This window comes from Rhinopithecus bieti, unplaced genomic scaffold, assembly GCF_001698545.2.
Source record: "Rhinopithecus bieti isolate Rb0 unplaced genomic scaffold, ASM169854v2 scaffold_56246, whole genome shotgun sequence".
NCBI classification, from domain to species: Eukaryota; Metazoa; Chordata; class Mammalia; order Primates; family Cercopithecidae; genus Rhinopithecus; species Rhinopithecus bieti.
Window position 1 is genome coordinate 867,845 of NW_016821943.1, and position 19,111 is coordinate 886,955.

At 46.3% G+C, this 19,111-nt stretch overlaps 2 protein-coding genes across 7 annotated transcripts in view; one reads left to right on the top strand and one right to left on the bottom strand.

The window, feature by feature from the left end:
* HDLBP (high density lipoprotein binding protein) overlaps window positions 1-17,615 on the bottom strand; it is an 87,504-nt gene extending 69,889 nt beyond the window's left edge. Inside the window, exon 1 of one of the 2 annotated variants that reach the window (XM_017860657.1) lies at window positions 17,343-17,615. The gene's annotated coding sequence lies outside the window, so the exon portion shown is untranslated. Of the gene's footprint in view, window positions 1-16,873; window positions 17,060-17,342 lie in introns of those variants that run through there. The other variant, XM_017860658.1, reaches the window with a different exon arrangement.
* The window catches only part of SEPTIN2 (septin 2), a 40,697-nt gene continuing 38,544 nt past the window's right edge, over window positions 16,959-19,111 (top strand). The window contains exons 1-2 of one of the 5 annotated variants that reach the window (XM_017860663.1): window positions 17,066-17,383; window positions 18,191-18,324. In XM_017860663.1, the coding sequence (XP_017716152.1) occupies window positions 18,237-18,324 (88 nt within the window). In that variant the 5' untranslated portion in view covers window positions 17,066-17,383; window positions 18,191-18,236. Of the gene's footprint in view, window positions 17,384-17,630; window positions 17,741-18,190; window positions 18,325-18,380; window positions 18,463-19,111 lie in introns of those variants that run through there. The other 4 variants (XM_017860662.1, XM_017860664.1, XM_017860661.1 and 1 more) reach the window with 4 other exon arrangements.

Sequence of the window (19,111 nt, forward strand, 5' to 3'; positions counted from 1 at the left end):
GGGAAACTAACACAAAATTCCAGTAGGTTTTTTTTTTTTTTTTAACTGTAACAAGGATTCTCAAATTCACCTAAAAATAAAACCAGGATAGGAAATTTTGCCAAAAAAAAAAAAAAAAAAAAAAAGTGGAATTCAACTAAAATTAGCAAGCATACTACAAAGCAACGGTAATCAGCACTTGGTGTTACTAGCTAAGGAAGAGGCACTTGATGCATGAAAAAGACTCGAGTACCTATGAGTTTATTATTTGATACAAGGGCCATTTCAAATCAGCAAGGAATTGGACCAATTTGCTATCCATTTTGAAAACATATCAAGTTTGATCCCTACCTCACAACATACTCCAAAATAAATTTCAGCTGAATTGGAGATCTGGATGTAAACAATCAAACCTTGAAGAGCTGGAAGATTGAGGAGGAAAACCTGTGATTTGGGGGTGCAAAAAGCCTCCAACAATATACACTGTAAAAACCACAGAGGAAGATACTGATTTATTTGACCCTATCAGAGCATAAGAATTTTATCGAACACTAATACAGAAGTCAAGATACAAATAGTTTTTCAATGTTTGGAAAACATCCGAATAGGTTAGGACACGTGAACACACAAATCAGAAAATTAATACAAAATTGCCCACAAATACACAAGTAGATGTTTATCTTCATGCAGCCTTTGTGAGATCTGCAAAGATGAACAAAAGTGATCATTCAGTTTTCATAATGGTAAGGGGGAAAAAAGACTATTCAACCATAGAGAAAGTATAAAATTAAAAGGCAATTTAGAAACACATAACAAAAAATAGAAACACACAATCTAATTCAGCGATCACACTTCAAAAATGCTACTCTCCAGAAGAGCCTGCAAAAGAATACAGAAGCGTAGGTGTAATAGGTGAGGCTCACAACAGCGTGCTACAGGCAAAGAACTGGGAAGAACACGAGTGTGCATGAGAAAGAAGGCAGTAATACTAAGTGGGACGTGGACACCACACAGTAAGGTGCTGTCACCAACAATAATCCAATGGCTCGTGTACCAGTCTCTGGAAAAAGTGCAGACTACTGTACATTAAACGAAAGTGATCAAGCTGCAAAAACAGAGCGTACAGGACTTGGACTTTTTTTTTTTTTTAAACTGGGGATATGGCTTCCACATAAGAGAATATCTACACAGCTAGGGTATCAGAGCCCAAGTGGAGTGAGGAAGATGTTCACGGTGGGTGGAGGTGCAGGACGACAGCCGCTGAGCGAGGCAGTGGGCATCTGAGCGGGAAGGTCACCAAGAGGAGCCTCGTTGCACATAGGGTGAATAATCAAGGGAGTAAACGTATTAGAGACACTGGGATCTAAGACTGTCACTGTTGGGAAACAGAGTTATCCACTTGGAAAGCAAGAAACTAGAAGAAACCCTGTGGTATTAGATTGGAAATGGGGGTACTAGAATAAACTCATGCTTTTCAATACAAGAAAATATTAAAAAATGAGACAGTGTGCTAAAAAAATACACATGCATGTATCTATGTATGTTTTGTGGTTTTGTGTATGTATGTATACACATACTCAGTCGACTTTTTTTTTTTTTTTTTGAGACGAAGTCTTGCTCTGTCGCCCAGGCTGGAGTGCTGTGGCCGGATCTCAGCTCACTGCAAGCTCCGCCTCCCGGGTTCCCGCCATTCTCCTGCCTCAGCCTCCGGGTAGCTGGGACTACAGGCGCCGCCACCTCGCCCGGCTAGTTTTTTGTAGTTTTAGTAGAGACGGGGTTTCACCGTGTTAGCCAGGATGGTCCTGATCTCCTGACCTCGTGATCCGCCCGTCTCGGCCTCCCAAAGTGCTGGGATTACAGGCTTGAGCCACCGCGCCCGGCCCAGTCGACTTTTTTGAGAGGGCCTGGGTACAGTAACACTCCAGCAACCTAGCTGGTGCCTAGACCCTGTTTTTCTGAGAACCAACTGCCATAAAAGGGAAGCAGGCCTTCTTGAAGATAAAGGCAGAATCCAGGTCTGGGGCAGGGAAGGTACGTGAAGAACCCAGAATATCCTGTGGTACAAGAAAGAAAGGAACAAAAGAGAAAGAGAAAGAGAATAATGAGGACACATCAGAAGGACACAGACAGTAACCCCAGGACTTTGGGAGGTCGAGGCGGGTGGATCACGAGGTCAGGAGATCGAGACCATCCTGGCTAACACGGTGAAACCCTCTCTACTAAAAACACAAAAAAGTAGCCGGGCATGATGGCAGGTGCCTGTAGTCCCAGCTACTCGGGAGGCTGAGGCAGGAGAATGGCGTGAACCCAGGAGGCAGAGCTTGCAGTGAGCCGAGATCCCACCACTGCACTCCAGCCTGGGCGACAGAGCGAGACTCCGTCTCAAACAAACAAACAAAAAACAAATTTTGACTATATCTGTTTAATCACGAGTTCAACTACAAGATGAATGCACATTTCACCCAAACTTTATATACCAAAGCATAAAGATATTATTATACTAAAGATATTGTCATGATACTAAAGTCTGTCACCCAATCATTTTCTCAAACTTCATAAGTTTTTTTTTCCTGGTTCACGTTCTTTCACAAGAAAGTAGATTTTTAAACCACCAGAATGTGTCAAGAAAGCCACAGCAGAACCCAGATATGCACAGCAGCACATCCCAAGCAACTTCAAGGTCCACGTGGGGAACTCCCCCACTCCCGCCCTAGAAAGCTGGCATCCCCTGGTGCTCCATCTGGGCCAGCCGCCAGCACTGCTGAGCCCCAATCGCACACTGCCCTAAAAGACAAACAAGATGCAGAACTCGGACACTAGGCAAAGGAGAGTAACCCACGACATGTAAAAGGAACCCTGCCCAACGAGAGTTAGGAATATTTAGGCAGGGTGAAAGGCAAGTGACTGCATCAATCAGCAAGGGCTTAAGGAAAATAGACAACATGCACACACACACACATTCCCACCACTTCAAGACTGGGGGCAGGTAGAGAAGACAAGCATAAGTACATACTGGAACTAAAACACTCTAAGAAGAAGAATCCTAACGCATGCCAAATAAGTTCTAAATATCCTACAACAGCCTTCAATACAACCATATGGCCAACTGAGAACAACAATCTAAATACTACACAAGGTAACTGGGGCAAGATTTGACGGAAGAGAAAAGGCCCTCCTATCACCACCTCAGTTCTTCACAGGCCAGGTCCTCCTCTGAGACTGCAGGGCTGAGCCTGGGGACACTCGGGAGGCCTGTACACAGGCAGCCAGCAGTCTGCTGAGTTCGTTGTGCAGACGACAAAGGGAACACAGAACTTGGGTCTCAGAGGCTGGTCAGGCAGCTCCAGGCATGAGCAATTAGATCAAAATAGAAGCCTTGTGTCAAAAGAAAAAAAATTGTATTCTTCAAACTGAATTGATTTCGTGCACACATACTGGTTTAAGCCAATGCTACAAGACCGCCTAATCTTCTACTTATCAGCAAATGTTTACTATAATTAAATCAGTAATATCATTTGAAACACTCAAATGAGCTAGGTATTAATAAAATATTAATTAAATTAGAAAGTATTAATAAAATTAGAAAGCACAAAAAGAGTGGAATTAAGAGTAATATACACATTGCTACAGAATAAAACACATTCGGATGACACAGTGTATTTCATTTTGTTCACACTAGCCAGCAAATACTGGGGTGAAGAGTACACACTTGTATTCATCTAATAATATACACTCCGGAGTCAGCAAACTCCAACATAAAGAAGACAAAGCAAAGGAAAAGTGAATTTTAAGGTTCTATTCACACACACTTCAGAGTCTTCTATTTACAGGCTACAAGACACCAAGTAACACCGTTCTCAACTGTCAAATGGTTATAGCAGACAGGCAGAAAAGATCCCAAAGGGCCATCCTTTCTTCTTTTTTTATTTTTTTATTTTAAAGAAAAGAGTTAAGCAGGGCAAAAGTTTCCCATTCTAATTAACAAATCAGAAAACACACATCTTATAATATTGAAAAGGAAGCCCTAAGAGGGAGAACTGTTTCTGAGCAAGTCACTTGCTTCAAAACCTCAATTTCAAAAATGGTAAAAGAGGCCGAGGGCCAGGCACAGTGGCTCACACCTGTAATCCCAACACTTTGGGGGGGCCAAGGTGGGATGACTGCTTGAGACCAGAAGTTCTAGATCAGCTTGGGCCATATAGCAGAGTGAGACCCCCCCCCCCACAACTCCCATCTCTACAAAAAAAAATTTAATTAGCCAGGTACAGTGCCTGTAGTATGCCTCCCAGCTACTCAGGAGGCGTCCCCAGGAGTTCGAGACTGCAGTGAGCTATGATAGTGTCACTGTACTCCAGCTAGAGTGCCTGAGCAAGACCCTGTCTCAAGCAAACAAACTAGAGGCCAAGTTAGGTGGTTCACACCTATAATCCCACCACTTTGCACTTGCGGAGGCTGAAGCAGAAGGACTGCTTGAGTCTAGGAGTTCAATACCAGCCTGGGCAACATAGCAAAACTCCATTTCCACAAAAAAATAAAAATTAGCCAGGCACCCCTATAGTTCTAGCTACTTGGCAGAAGCAGGAGGATTACTTGAGCCCAGGAGTTGGAAGCTGCAGTGAGTTGTGATCATAGCACTGCACTCCAGCCTGGGTGACAGACTGAGACTCTGTTTCAAAACAACGTGGTAAAAGTGCCAAATAAACGACCCCCTTTCAAAAACTATTTCTCCCAATTTTACCCTTGTACTGTTGTTTTCTCTTTGCTTCCTTACCTCTATTTGTTCCAGTGGGTCTGGTCCTTTTGGGATAAGAGCCCTTCTCTCTAGTTTTCCCATTTCCCCTAAGGCTGTCTGTTGTGGCAACCTCTTTAGAAGTGCAGCTCTCTCCAGAGTCTCCACATGTAAATCTCCTAATAGGCCAGGAGCGGTTGCTATGCAGGTAGCTGCTGTCTTGGCACCCACGAGAAGACTGCTTTCTCTCCCTGAGGAATCATCCACACTCAGAGGTTCGAAGGATGACCAAGGAGCAGGTGAGCTCAGCTACTGTGTCCTCCTCTGCCCGGCCCGAGATAAGAAAGTCTTTGCTCACAGTACCCTACCAATGCCCAACGACTTCATCCAGCTGCCTGGGCCTAGTGCTGGACAGGCCTAACACGCAGCACAACCACTGAACTCACACTGCAAAAGTTCCCCAGAAGGGCATTTAGAACAGCTTCTGCAGCTGAAATAATAATACACACGGACTGCACCTGGTTGAAGTTATTTCCCCACTCCAGAAAGAAACAAGTAGCACTTGGTCCAGCCAGCCAAACAAGCCGTGACAAGAAAGTCAGCCTGCACTGTGTTTAGAGGCTGACAGCAGGGCCAGGAAGAGGTGCATCCTGCTGGTACGGGGTGCCACTCCAGGAGCCCCAGATGGTGCAGGGTCCTCTTTCACAGGACAGGGCAAGGCCAAGAACGTCACTGCTCCAACTCATTTATGCAATGCCCAGTCCACCCACACCATACAACGGACGCTGGAAGACCGGACAAAGGAATCATGCAAAGAAAGGTGACACGTTCCAGAAAACAAGCAAGAGCAGAGAGGCGGCACCTAGCCTGCTACACAAGACTGCTGTACACAAGAACACGTGGCTGCCTCAAGGACAGGAGGACCCTCAATACTGAGCTTGGTCACAGAAGGCACCTGCTCAGCATACCTGGGTCGCAAGTTTGTTGATCCAAGCACATGGAAATTTCTGGAGAAAGCTGCTCCAGAAAGTCATTCGTCGAGACCACACATTCAACAGTCATCCAAGAATACAAAAGTGACACCTTGAGACCTGGCCTTCGGACTGGATTATTTCTACATTAAGCACATCCCTCAGAGCCTAAAAAGCTGATCGAGATTCTGGCAGCCCATTATGGTTCACCAAAAAGTCAAGAAAAGGCAAGTTCAGAACATTACCTCTTTTTTTTTTTTGAGACAGTGTCTCACTCTGTCACCCAGAATGGAGTGCAGTGGTGTGACTACAGCTCACTGCAGCCTCAACCTTCCAGGCACAAACGAGCCTCCCACCTCAGCCTGAGTAGCTGGGACCACAGAGGCATGCCACTAGGCCCAGCTAATTTTTTTCTATATTTTGTAGAGATGGGGGTCTCACTTTGTTACCCAGACTGGTCTCAAACTCCTAGGCTCAAGTGATCCTCCTGCCTCGGCTTCCCAGAATGCTGAGATTACAAAGTGCATGTGTATGTATTACAAGCATAAGCCACCATGCCCGACCAGATCATTACCTTTTTAGCAATCAACACTATCTGTTCATCCCTCAAAATATGTATATGGCACCTGCCACAATCAAGTTAGTCTGCTAAGCCACAGGGATCCAAACCAAGTAAAAGCATCATCAATACATTAACAGCACATCAACGGCTTAACGTGTAACCCAGGCTTGGAAACAGTAAAATGAAGAGGGGAGTTAGTCCAAGAGGCTTGTGCATCCATCACATGAATTCAGGGAGGTGGCTGTCGGCCTTAGAGCTGGATCCTTGACAGAATGATGGAAACACTAACCCAGCAAGAGTCTAGACTAGAAGCCAATCCCTCGAAGGCAGCCGCAGACGGACTTGGTCCCAGTGCTAAGAAGCAGCATGTTACTGCAGAGACAGACCCCGAATGCATAAATGGCTTTAGGGCTGGGACTTCAATTTGTTCACTGTTTTTCCAAAACATACTTAATGAATATGTACTTCGTGAAAAATAAATGCCGATTGAATCAATGAAAGATACTCAAAATTCCAAGAAACACAGGACAACTTCACAGCGTGTATTTCAGCACAAAATACCTACCTTGCTGCAAAGGCCTGGTTGGTCCCACTCCTGAACTAGAAAGAGCTGTGTGGGAAGGACATCCCCTTTGACCCTGCGCTTTAGAGAAGCCCCACAGACACTCAAACGCTGGGTAAATCTGTCAAGATGAAATGTTTAAATGTGTGAACTTCTAAAAGTTAAGGGCCAAGATAACAAAAAGAAGAAATAATTACAGATCTTAATTTCTCTGGGCCTGTCTCCTCTCCTGTAAAAAGGAGTTGCTATTAATGCCTTTTGTGTTACCATGAGCTTATATATGGAGAAAGCTTAACCCGAGTTGGCACACAGTAAACAGGTGTTGAGTTTTTTATTACTATTATCATCTGTGAGGACACCAGCACTGTAAGGCAACACAGTCCTAACTCACTCCTACAAGTGGCTTCACTCTACCAGGCTCTACTTTTTAATTTTTGAGACGGAGTCTCGCTCTGTCTCTCCCAGGCTGGAGTGCAGTGGCTCAATCTTGGCTCACTGCACCTCCTGGGTTAAAGTTATTTGGCTGTCTCAGCCTCCCGAGTAGCTGCGACTACAGGCATGTTGCTACTACACCCAGCTAATTTTGCATTTTTAGTAGAGATGGGGTTTCACCATGTTGGCCAGGCTGGTCTCGAACTCCTGAACTCAGGTGATCCACCCGCCTTGGCCTCCCAAAGTGCTGGGATTACAGGTGTGAACCACTGGACCTGGTCAGGCTCTACTCTTTCCAACCAAAAACACGGGGCCTGTGATGGCTATACCCTAGAGCCCTTTCAAGAACCGACCCTTTACAGCAGGGCCCTCAGCCTCAGCGCTGCTGACACTTTGAGTCGAATGCTTCGGTTGCAGGGGCTGCCCTGTGCACCAGAGGATGTAAGCATCTCTAGCCGCAACCACTAGACGATTGTAGGTCATGACAACCACAAAGGTCTCTGGACACTGCCAGATGTGCCCTGGGTAACAAAAATCACCCCGGTGATAACCACTGCTAGAAATAAATAGCGTGATGACGGGTATATAGGAAGCAAAGAATAAAAGTTTTAATAGGTGAGGATTTTAAATAGCAAAAGGATTTTAAAAGGGACCACAAAATCGGATGTTTTATGAGCGACTGTCAGCTCCAAGTGTTATCCTTCCAAGCTTGAAAACTGAATTTCCGATAAACTGAGTTACCCAGGTCCTGAGGCATCTGTTTTTTAAAAAAAATGAAAATGAAAATGAAAACCCACTCAGAGATTTAGCTTTCTTTCTTTCTTTTTCTTTTTTCTTTTTTCTGAGACAGAGTCTTGCTATTGTTGCCCAGGCTAGAGTACAATGACGTGATCTCGGCTCACTGCAACCTCTGCCTCCCAGGTTCAAGCAATTCTCCTGCCTCAGCCTCTCAGCGAGAATCACAGGCATGAGTCACCACACCCAGCTAATTTTGTATTTTTAGTAGGGACGGGGTTTCTCCATGTTGCTCAGGCTGGTCTCAAACTCCCGACCTCAGGTGATCTGCCTGCCTCAGCCTCCCAAAGTGCTGGGATTACAGGCGTGAGCCACCGTGCCCGGCCTCAGCTTTCTTATTTTTAAAAGGAAGGAGCTGAAGTCCTATAGGTCTAAAAGTACCCCAAGTCAGGCTAGGAGCAGTGGCTCATGCCTGTAATCACAGCAATCTGGGAGGCCGAGGCTGGTAGATCATTTGAGGTCAGGAATTCGAGACCAGCCTGGCCAACAAGGCAAAACTCCGTCTCTACTAAAAATACAAAAATTAGCCAGGCGTGATGGTGCATGCCTATAGTCCCAGCTACTCAGGAGGCTGAGGCAGGAGAATTGCTCAAACCTGGGAGGCGGAAGTTGCAGTGAGCCGAGACTGTGCCACTGCACTCCAGCCTGGGTGACAGGGTGAGACTCCATCTCAATAAACTAAAAAAAAAAAGAAAAGTATCCCAAGTCCCCAAGTCATAAGGCTGATAAGAACAGGTCCAGGGAAGCTCTGAACCTATGAAAAAAAAAAGAAAAGCCCAAAATTGAAGTGAGGTCTCCTGACTCCCATCCAGTCAAAGACACTATCCTTTCATTTCTTTTTTTTTTTTTTTCTGGGGGGACGGGGAGGCAGTGCCATCCTAACCTGGATAAACATCTCAACTTTTGTTGAGTCAGGGAGAAAGAATCACTGTCGTGCCTTCTGTACCTAAGACCCTTCTGTACCTAAGATGGCAAGTACTGCTGCAGGCCTCACAAGGTCCACCCCAAGAACTTCTGAGACTACAGAGGGAAAAGGCAAGCCCTAGAGTAGGTCTGAAAGATGCTTATCTGAAGGAATTCGTCAAGACTACTCCCACCGCTTGCTGACTGCTGACTTTGGCATCAGTCGCTTCTTACCTCTTCTTGCCCCAGGAGAGACCTGCAGCCACAGCACTGGGGTCTCTCGGACACAGCTAAGCCTCCTGAGAGACTGAAATGGGACGGGTAGGGGCTACATGAATAATGGTTTAATTAACATAGGCAGTCTTAATAGATTAACACTGCAGTGGGCCTGCTGTAGGGATGGTCTACCAAGGAATCTGATTTTTTAGCTTTACAAGTATTGTAAAATATAACTCAACAAAACAATGTAAAAACTGGTAACCCCCCATGAGGCTTCCCCAAGAAATATATTCTAAAGTGTATCTTCAAAACTGTAATTTTAATTATACTTTAATTACAATTTTAATACATGATTTAAATAAAGATAGGATCTTATACCCATTCTTCCACCATTTGCTACACTTCTTTTCATTTGAAAAGACATCATGGTCATCTTTCCAAGTATCAAATACAAATGTACCTCATTTGTTAACAACTACATGTTGAGTGGAGTAAACATACCTTCCTTAATAAATCCCCTCCTAACAGGACCCTTGAACTAATTTTTTTTTTCTCTCGATTATAAACAATGCTGAAAAGAACATCCTCTGCTCACTTGGGCCTGTACCTCCATAGGATAAATTGAACTGGAAATGGAATTACATGATTACAGGGAATGCATTAACAGATATCGCCAAGGCAAAACTGCCCACCTCCCAAAGAGTTTAGTTACACTCACAACACCTGATTACAGAACACCTGTCCTCTTCTCCTTTGAGGACAACTAAAATGATGAAGTTTATTTTTTTTTTTCCAGCCTGATGTTGGGGAAATACGATTTTAACGGCAACTCTGATCATCAGTGAGACAAAAACCTTGTTGAGCTTACTAACCATTTGGATTTCTCTACTGCGAAGCTCAAACTAATCACAACCAATCCATCCACCTTTCTCCCAGTGTTTCAGCAATGCTCGTACGACAAAGCAGAACCCACTTCTGGGCAGCAGAGCAGTAGGAATGAACAGAAAGAATTACAAATTTAAGTGAAACTCAAGCTGTACGCCAAAAAGAACATTCCTAAAGGGCATCCAGGCAAACGTGATGAGAAAATACTATTAAAAAGGACATCTTTTGCCTCAATTAGTCACACAGTAGACAACATAAGCTGACGACCTGAGACTCTTCGGCCTGCCAAAGTTCCATTTCATTCACAAACATTAACCTACCCTGCTTTAAGAGAAGGGCTCCCCAAAAAGTAATTGTGCTTGCAGAAAAGCGTCAAAGTGTATACTGTTTTGGGGGGTACGCAGACCTGGGTAGATGGTAGACTCAGGCTGACAAGGCCAGGATAGGGAAGCAGTGAAGCAGTTGAAGGCACAAACTAGAGCCAAACCACTAACTCTAGTCTTTGCCTCAGGGTCTGCCTCGAACTGTGACGACAACAATCCTTGCCTCCCACAGGTGATGGGAAAACTGAGAAACGTCATGAATGGTGTGGCCCATGGTCACTTCGCCATGATCCACCACCAGTACTGGGTCACTCTGCTCCAGCTCTCCAAAGGCATCAAGATGCGACTGCGAGGAGCCCCGCCTCCTCCCCTGACCTGCCCATCTCCTACACCCTCCAGCCCTGACCCACACTGGTCTAGTAACTGGCATTCCACATTCCTCCAACGTGCTCAACACAGTCCTGCCCCTGTGCTTTTCACCCCTGTCCGTTCCTCTTAGAAAGTTCTTCCCCAGATCGCTGCTCATGGCTTGTTTGCTCCCCGCAGGTTTGAATCGACTGCCGCTCAATCAGCAAGGCCTCCCCACTAGGCCAAACTGCCGCTGTGTCCCCCACTCTCCTCCCCTCGATACTCCCATTTTCCTCCTTCCTTCTTGTCCACATTGGACATACTGCATACCTGCTGGTGTGCTGACTGCCTGACACCCCTCACCAAAACGTGACCTCCACGAAAGCACAGGAGAACACACCCGCTTCTTCCTTATTGTTGCCCACTTCCTAGAACAGTGTCTCTAGCATGGGCAGCTGTCAGATCAATACATTTACACTACTTCCTGAAGCACCACTAAAATGATAGTAAAGGATTTTTTTTAAGATACAAATCACAACAACGAAGAATAGGACTAGAGATAAGAACATTAAAATACTGGAGGCTAGAAACTGGAAATAGACCTACTAGGGCTGAATCCCATATCGGTAATGGGGAAGGCCAACTAGCAATATGACTGGAAGCCAGGAGACCTGAATCAAAAACAGAGGTGGCTGATAGGTTTAAAAGGAAGATCCCTAAGATGCACCCCACAACTCTGCACAGCCACACAGAGCCAACCAGCACAGTCCCTCTCCTATCATGGCAAAATGGTATCGTTTTTCTGTCTACAAAGAGAAGTAGAATCTTTGGACTACAGACACCAGTTACAGAGGAGGGAAATAATTCTGCAAAGACGGAAGTAAGCTCCTCTATGGGTACTGCTGCGCTCCCAGGCCTCTCTCCTCAGGGCCACGTAGCCAGGCAAAGGGCTACAAGATATTTCTCTGGGGAATCTGAAGAAATGCAAAGAAGCTGACAAGGGTGCTGTAAGGAAATGGCCCGGCCAGGTGCCTCTGCAGTGAAAGCCACAGTCAGCAAGCCACAGTCAGAGGGCTCAGAGGCCCTCTGACTCACGAGCAGGCACAAGAACACCACTGCATAGCCAAGAAAAGGCTCTGACAAAAGCCAAAAACCCCAAAACAAACCAAAGCAGCCTCAATAGTGGCTTAAGGAAAATGAAAACAGGAAACAAACAAAAAAAAACCGCATTAATATCTTCAAACAGTTAAGAGACGATACCACATTCATGAAACAAAAAATAGGTTATAAAATAGGAATAGAGGAAACAAGAAAAAGCTCTTAGAAATGAGAAAAACCTCAGTAGAAGGGCTGGAAGATAAACTTGAGAATAACTTCCAGAGAGAAAATGAAAAACCAAAGGGTACAAAACATCAATGACAGGAGGAATGTGGTTTTCTTTTTTGAGATATATTGTACAGCATGGTGAATATAGTAAATAATAATGTCGATTTCAAAAGAGTAAATTTCAAATGGCTTTCACAACAAAAAAAGTACTTGAAGTGATGAATTATGTTAACTTTATTTTATTATTTACAGTATTCATAAATCATAACATCGCTTTGTACCCCATAAATACGTACAAGTATATATTGTCAATTTACGATTTATAAGATAAAACGAAAACAAAATCTTAGATGGGGAAAAAAAAGAAAAAACTTAAGAAAATTATGAGTGCCAATCCAGAAGGTCCAAGAGTAGAAGTCTAGAAAGAGAGAGCAAATAGGAAGAAATCAAAGCAATAAATCAACAAAAATGCCCAGCATTGAAGAACAAGAGTTGCAAAGAAACAGGACCAAAGGTAGGCAAGACGTTGGATGAAAACAGTCTCCAAGGGACATCACTGTTCTCGGAGTTCTGAATTTCGCAGAAAGAAGAGACCCTGAGACAAAGCCTTCACTCCCAGCACTTTGGGAGTCTGAGGCAGGAGAATCACTCGAGGCCAGGAGTTCAAGACCAGCCTGGACAACATAGAGAGCTCATGTCTACAAAAAGTTTTTAAACTTATCCGGGTGTGGTGGTGCATGCCTGTAGTCCCAGGTACTTGGGAGGCAGAGGCAGGAGCATCACTCAAGCCCCAGAGACTGCAGTCACAGTGAGCTATGACAGCACCACTGCACTCCAGCCTGGGCAACAGAGCAAGACGCTGTGTCTCAAAAAAACAAAAGAAATAGAAAGAAAGAAGAAAAAAAAAGAAAAGCCTTCAGGTTTCATGGAGGAAAACATAGTCACACACAAAGGCTCTAAAAATGTTATGTATCAATAGAAAGAAAAAAGAATCAGAACAGCTTAAGACTTCAATAACACTGGAAGCTTAAAGACAGCGGAGCAAAATGATGTCCAAACTCCTACTCAGGATAAGAGAAGAATGAAGCACGTTCGTACATACACATTCTCAAAACTTCATCTGCCACGCACCTCTCAGGCAACTAGTGAAGGAAAGTGAGAGAGTAAAGTCAAGAGAACACAGGTTCCAGAAAAGTAAGGCTCCAACACAAGAGGGAGTGATGAGACTTACAAGAAGATTCCAGGCACAGACAAGCCTGCAGCAGACTGGAGGTGCTGGAAGAGATTTATTCAAGATAAAATGATAGGAATACTAATTTTCATCAAAAGAAATCAGACAATTTCTTGAAAGATTTAGACAATTGGTTCAGAATTTGGGGTTGAATTGTAGTGATAAAATACAGAAAACTGAGCAAGCAGCAAGCAAACAAAAACAAGTAACACTTGTAATAACCCAGGAAAACACAAAGTTATGCAGAAAAGGGAAAACAATCCTATTATACCACTTTGTCCAGCTGTAAAAGGCAGTATGTAGTCATAATACAAACAATCAATACTGAACTAACCAAATTAAGCATATAGCACTTTGGGCAGCCATGGATCTGTTTGCACTGAGAAGGCAGAGGGTGAAAGAAAGCTAGGAACTTCCTACCTATTCTTAGTGTCAAGCGAAGAGATATCACATGAAACCGGGGTGGGGGGACATAAACACAGATGTCAAGCAAATATGCTCTTCAGAGTTGGAGGCAAAGACCAAGGAAATCTACTAAGGCTAAAGTAGATACTCTGCAGGGGAGGAAACACGATTAGGGGAAGGACGTTGGCACTTCTTCCGTACAAGCCTTTCTAGGATTATCTGACTCTATAAATTACATGAAGATGTAACCTTGATTTGAAATAAGATTAATATGCATGCTAATAAAAAGTAGTAAGGGAGAGTATGTAGTCAATGCATTGTTACCAAATTAACAGCAAGTATCAACAAGATGATTAACACAACCACATGATGTCCAGACACGTGTCAGAACAAGTGTCTGGCTCATCTTCAACGGTATTCGAGGAACTTCAGTGTGCTTGGTAAAACAATAGCCTACTAGGGATTTCACTTCTAAAATGTCTCTGACTTTAGAAATAGCAAAAAATAACATGTAACCAATTTTTAAAATACACACATGAAAAGAGGTTCTTTTCATTATTTTCTTGGTTTCCAAATGTTGAACGTTGTGGTGCTTTTACAATTTAAGGGGAAAAGCATTCTGACACATTATACTGGTTGGGGTTCTCTGCTTTTCTACTTGGTGAAAAACCTTTACGTGCATTTTGGACTTTGTGTCATCATAACTTGGCAACAGGGAAAGCTGCATGGTATGCTTCTTCCAGAACTTGGTTACTGCTTACCAGAAGAGGGAAAAGCTTCGTATCACCATTTGCCCATGGGATGGATGCACAATGAACGGGCCATACCAAATAAAACTACCACTTTGTACTCCAAAAAGCATGTTCTCTGCTTAAGCCCTTCATGTAAGTTTCAGTTGGGACGCACTAATGGAGAATCCATATGACCCATGAAGGATCGTAAGTGATCCCAGTGGACCCAGCGCAATCATCTCAAATTCTGTTCAGGTCAGAGTATCTCAGATAAAACTCACTGAAGGGCATCAAGTCCTTCAGTACACAGTCTGAGCCAAGCCCTCTACCATTTGCAATGGCAAGAGTATACCAAATTCTCAACCTGTTGTCCATGTATGCTGCCAACTATAAATGTCAGCCTCCTCTTTCCTAGTCTTCCTGTACATTCAACACCACCTGGAAAAACTCTTACTCGTCTTTTACCAGTTCAAGGACCACATTCTATAGGAAGACTTTCCAACAGGTAATCACAGCCTGTTTCCTATGTCCACACCTTATATATATATTTCTATCATTGAACTTATCACACTATAATGTAATTACTCTTCTACAAATGAGTCTCTCACACTAGACCACAAGCTGCTTGAGGAAAAGAAAAATCTATACCCTTTTTTGTTGGTTTTTTGAGACGCAGTCTCACTTTGTCTCCCAGGCTAGAGTGCAGTGGTACAATCTTGGCTCACTGCAACCTCTGCCTCCTGGGTTCAAGAGATTCCCGTGCCTCAGCCTCTTGAGTAGCTGGGATTACAGGCGCGCGCCACCATGCCCGGCTAATTTTTGTATTTTTAGTAGAGACGGGGTTTCACCATGTTGATCAGGCTGGTCTCGAACTCCTGACCTCAAGTGTCCACCCGCCTTGACCTCCCAAAGTGCTGGGATTACAAGCGTGAGCCACTGCGCCTGGCCGAAAAGTCTATATCCTCTTAACCTCTGTATCTGCAGAACCCTTAACCTTACACAGCAATTTCCAGCAAATATTTTTTTGAATTGAAATGAAGAAGTGAGGCCATGAGGCTGAAGTCAGACAACTGGAAGGCCAAAACAACAAAACCTGGAAAAATACTTAATTACTCAAGAAGAAATTCTCCCACCAGGCCACTGAGAAGTTAGCTTTGCCCACTGGAGAGGACACTGTGACAGGGATTCGATTAAGCCAAGTGGTGCTGAGGGACGGGACATAGGTCAACTACGTCTTAGAGGTACTCTCCTTACACTCAATGCAGTTTTACCGCAATGACGTTAATTTGACTCATAAGATGAGCTAAGTCCCTTAAACAGTGCTTGGCATCAAGCAAAACTAATGGTAGTAACAGGAAAGTTTAATCCTCATGATGAATTATTTAACGGGGTTTCAAATGCTGTCCCTGAGACTTGAGGCAGTAGGCTCCAGCTCCATTTTCTCCAAGTCTAAAACTTTTGATAGGTTGATGTTTCAGACCCAGAGATTCGGCAATTCAAACGATGGAAATAATTCTTACCCAAACACCTTTTCAACTATTTTTAAATACTATTGCCAAGTATCCTAATATCATGTGTACTTAATGAATTTAGCCTAGGGACACTTTTAGCTGCCCAAAAATCAAAATGTAAACCTAAGCACCACGTTTCATCCAGTGTTTCAGCATCCCAGATTTGCTTCCCTAAATGAACATTAAGCTTATTATGCAATGTGCCGCTACCAGGAGCCTTAGACACAATCCTAATTGTGACTTAACCTATCTTAATAGGGTTTTAAGGAAGCTACCTGCTAAGAAAGTGACTGATTATCCTTAAGCAGACACCAAATAAATGTGAAGTCATTGCTTGAGGGCTTAGGGTATAGGGTAGCTATGAATCTGAGAACATAAAACGCAAAACTGAGGGGCAAATCGTCATGTTCCTGAAGATTACGACTCATCCACATTCCTTCAGACGTTTCATTTGACCACAAGCACTGTTTAATAAGCAAAGTCCAAGTCGACTTCCTTCGATTTTACATGGCGTCCAAACACCATGTCAAGTCTGACCCTCTCATTTTCTAAGTCGAATGGAGAGGATATGTAGCAGCTAGCCCTGAGCACCTAATCCCTTTCCAAAGGAGCTACGCACAAAAATACCCTAGCAACATGCCATGGTGTCAGAGAGGCTCAGGTTCCCAACACCATGCGGGTCAGCCATTAGGAACTCAGGAAGTGCTTCCTCTAAGCGGGGGAAACCTAGGAAGTCTTCCTGAACGAGGGGTATTTGCGCCGAGCCTTGACGTGAGTCTCGGACAGTTGCAGTGCCTCCAGGCCACGCGGGAGGGAGGAAAGGACACCCCGGGCCGGGGCACAACCCGCGGGCCGGAGCCGCCCGCGCCCATCCCGCTCAGGCCGCAGCCAGGCACGGCACCCTCCCGTCCCCGAGCCACGTCGCTGCTCGTGGGCTTGCGGGGCACTCCCCAGGTCTCACCTCGGGCCCCACACCAGAAGGAGAAAGCTAGGGGCCGCGCCAGCTCCGCCCTCCCCCGCGGGGCGGCGGGCCCCAGCCCGGGCACAGGAAGGCCACGTCCCCGGGGAGGGACGCCCGACTCGATGGTCTGCGCAGGGCCCGTCGGCCCCACGTGACGTGCGCGCAGCCAATGCCGGAGAGGCCCCCCGATCATCGAGACGGCGGCGGTGGTGGGCTAGACCAGTTTCGCGCGGCCGCTCGCCGTCCCCCCGCCCAGTCGTCCTCGGCGCCCCAGCTCGGTGCTGCCGCCATCTTCCTGGAGGACAGGAGCAGAGGCGAAGGCTCCCCCTCCCCGTGATCGCTCCGCACTCCCGCCACCACCTGCCCTCCCCCGACCGCCTCTCTCCTCCTCAGTGAGCACCTGTCTCCTTCTAACAAACGGCCTTCCCCCGACTTCAGTTACCCACCGCAAGGCGAAGATTCTCATTACCTGTTCCACTCTTATTAGCATAAGAAAACCGAGCTCATAAGGTAGGAACTGTGGCGGAACAGGGACAAGCCGCCATCTTGGTAAAGGAGAAGAGGCTACGCTTGACCTCCCCCCCCACCCCCAGCCTCTATATGGCCAACCGCCGTGGGAGGAGCACGGCGCTTGCGCAGAGGCGGACAACGCGAACGAGTCTGGGCTTGCGCACTCGGAAGCCGGCCGCATGGGGGAGGGGAAGAAGGCCGGGCCGCGCCGAGCCAGGAAGGAGTTGGCAAAGGGGCGGGGTGACGCGGTGACGCAATCCGCCTGCGCGCTGGGCGGGACGGGGTGTGAGCCGGCCGCGGGCTCTGGGCGGGTCCGCGGCGCGGTCGGTCGGCGCCTATTCTCGGGCTGTTTGGCGGGTGAGTGTCTCGCCAGTGTACCCCGCCGTGGCGGGGCCACAAGTTGCGGGCCGGCCCTCCCGAGGAAGTGCGGAGGACGCCCCGCTCGTCCCATACTCTCCGGGGGTGGTCGGCCCGCCTGGGGTGCCGGCGGGGCGGGGTGGGGGAGGGGCGGCCGGGCCCGGGCTCTTCGGTCCCTATCGTGGGCTTGCCTGTCCCGGGCGGTCCTAGTGCCAGTGACGGTGGCTCCGACACGGGCCGGGCCGGTCGCGGGAGTGGGGATTCCGGTGACCCCCTGGCGACCCTGCGGGAATTCCACTGCGCGGTTGTCGGTACTGGGCCTCGGGGCGTCGAGTGCCGCCGAGGTCGGGAGGTTTGGTGCTCGGAGGGAGGATACAGGTTGAGGCCCGACAAACACTTAGAGCTTGTGTGGCCATCTTGTCTTTCTAACGGTGCCATTTCCTCCCGGAGGCGTGGAGGACTGGCCAGCTCCCAAACCTCCAAGCCCATCGACTGGATGCGGCGGATAAGCGGGGAGAGAGCGACTAGGCCCTGCCTGCGGGTACCTTCGGCGAGGAGAGGCGACGAAGGGCTGCACCAGCGAGGCACGGACAGGCAGCAGGGGGTAGGGTATGGGGTTGGAGGCCGCCGGGTTTGTCCGGGGATGAGAAGCAAGCCTGTGGTCTCCATAATCTCAGTGAAGTCCCAACTGTGACCTGGCCTTCGGGCCCAGACCACACCTGGTGGGTTTTTTACCTTTTCGGTCTGATTCTTGTCGGTACCCCCAGACCCTCTCCTCTGTCCACGCAAACACATGACCCAACTGTACTGAACTTCTTGTAGTTCAAACTTCCACACTTTTGGCCATGGCCCAAACTCTCAAATCTGGTTACCTCCCACCTTAACTGCCTTCTCCTTACCTAGTCCCTGCTTGTGGGATTCCGCCCAAATTAGATTACCTCCAGACAGGCTTAGGTGTTTGCCTGATGTTCCAGATGGTGTTTGTTCACTGGACTGTTGGGACCCTGAGGGGCAGGGCACATGTTGATATTGCCACCCATACCCATTGCCTCGGTTGTTGTCGATCACCTAGTAGATTCTCAAGTAGTTTTCGAATGACTTAAATCACAGTGCTTGGCGATGTATTTAGTGTTTCAAAATAGTTTTGCTGTCATAAAGAAAAATATGATGGTGTAGGGGTCATGAAAGCTGATTCTTGATACTTCTGATTTGAGCTTCATTGTTTTCACTGACTTTTTCATAGCTCCCATTAGTGGATTCTTTGCACCACCCAGCATCCTAAGTCATAATGTGTACTGTTACGTCTAATCTTGGCATTGATCTCATTAGCTATAAAAGTTGTCCTGATTTTTTTTTCCCCAACTTCCACCT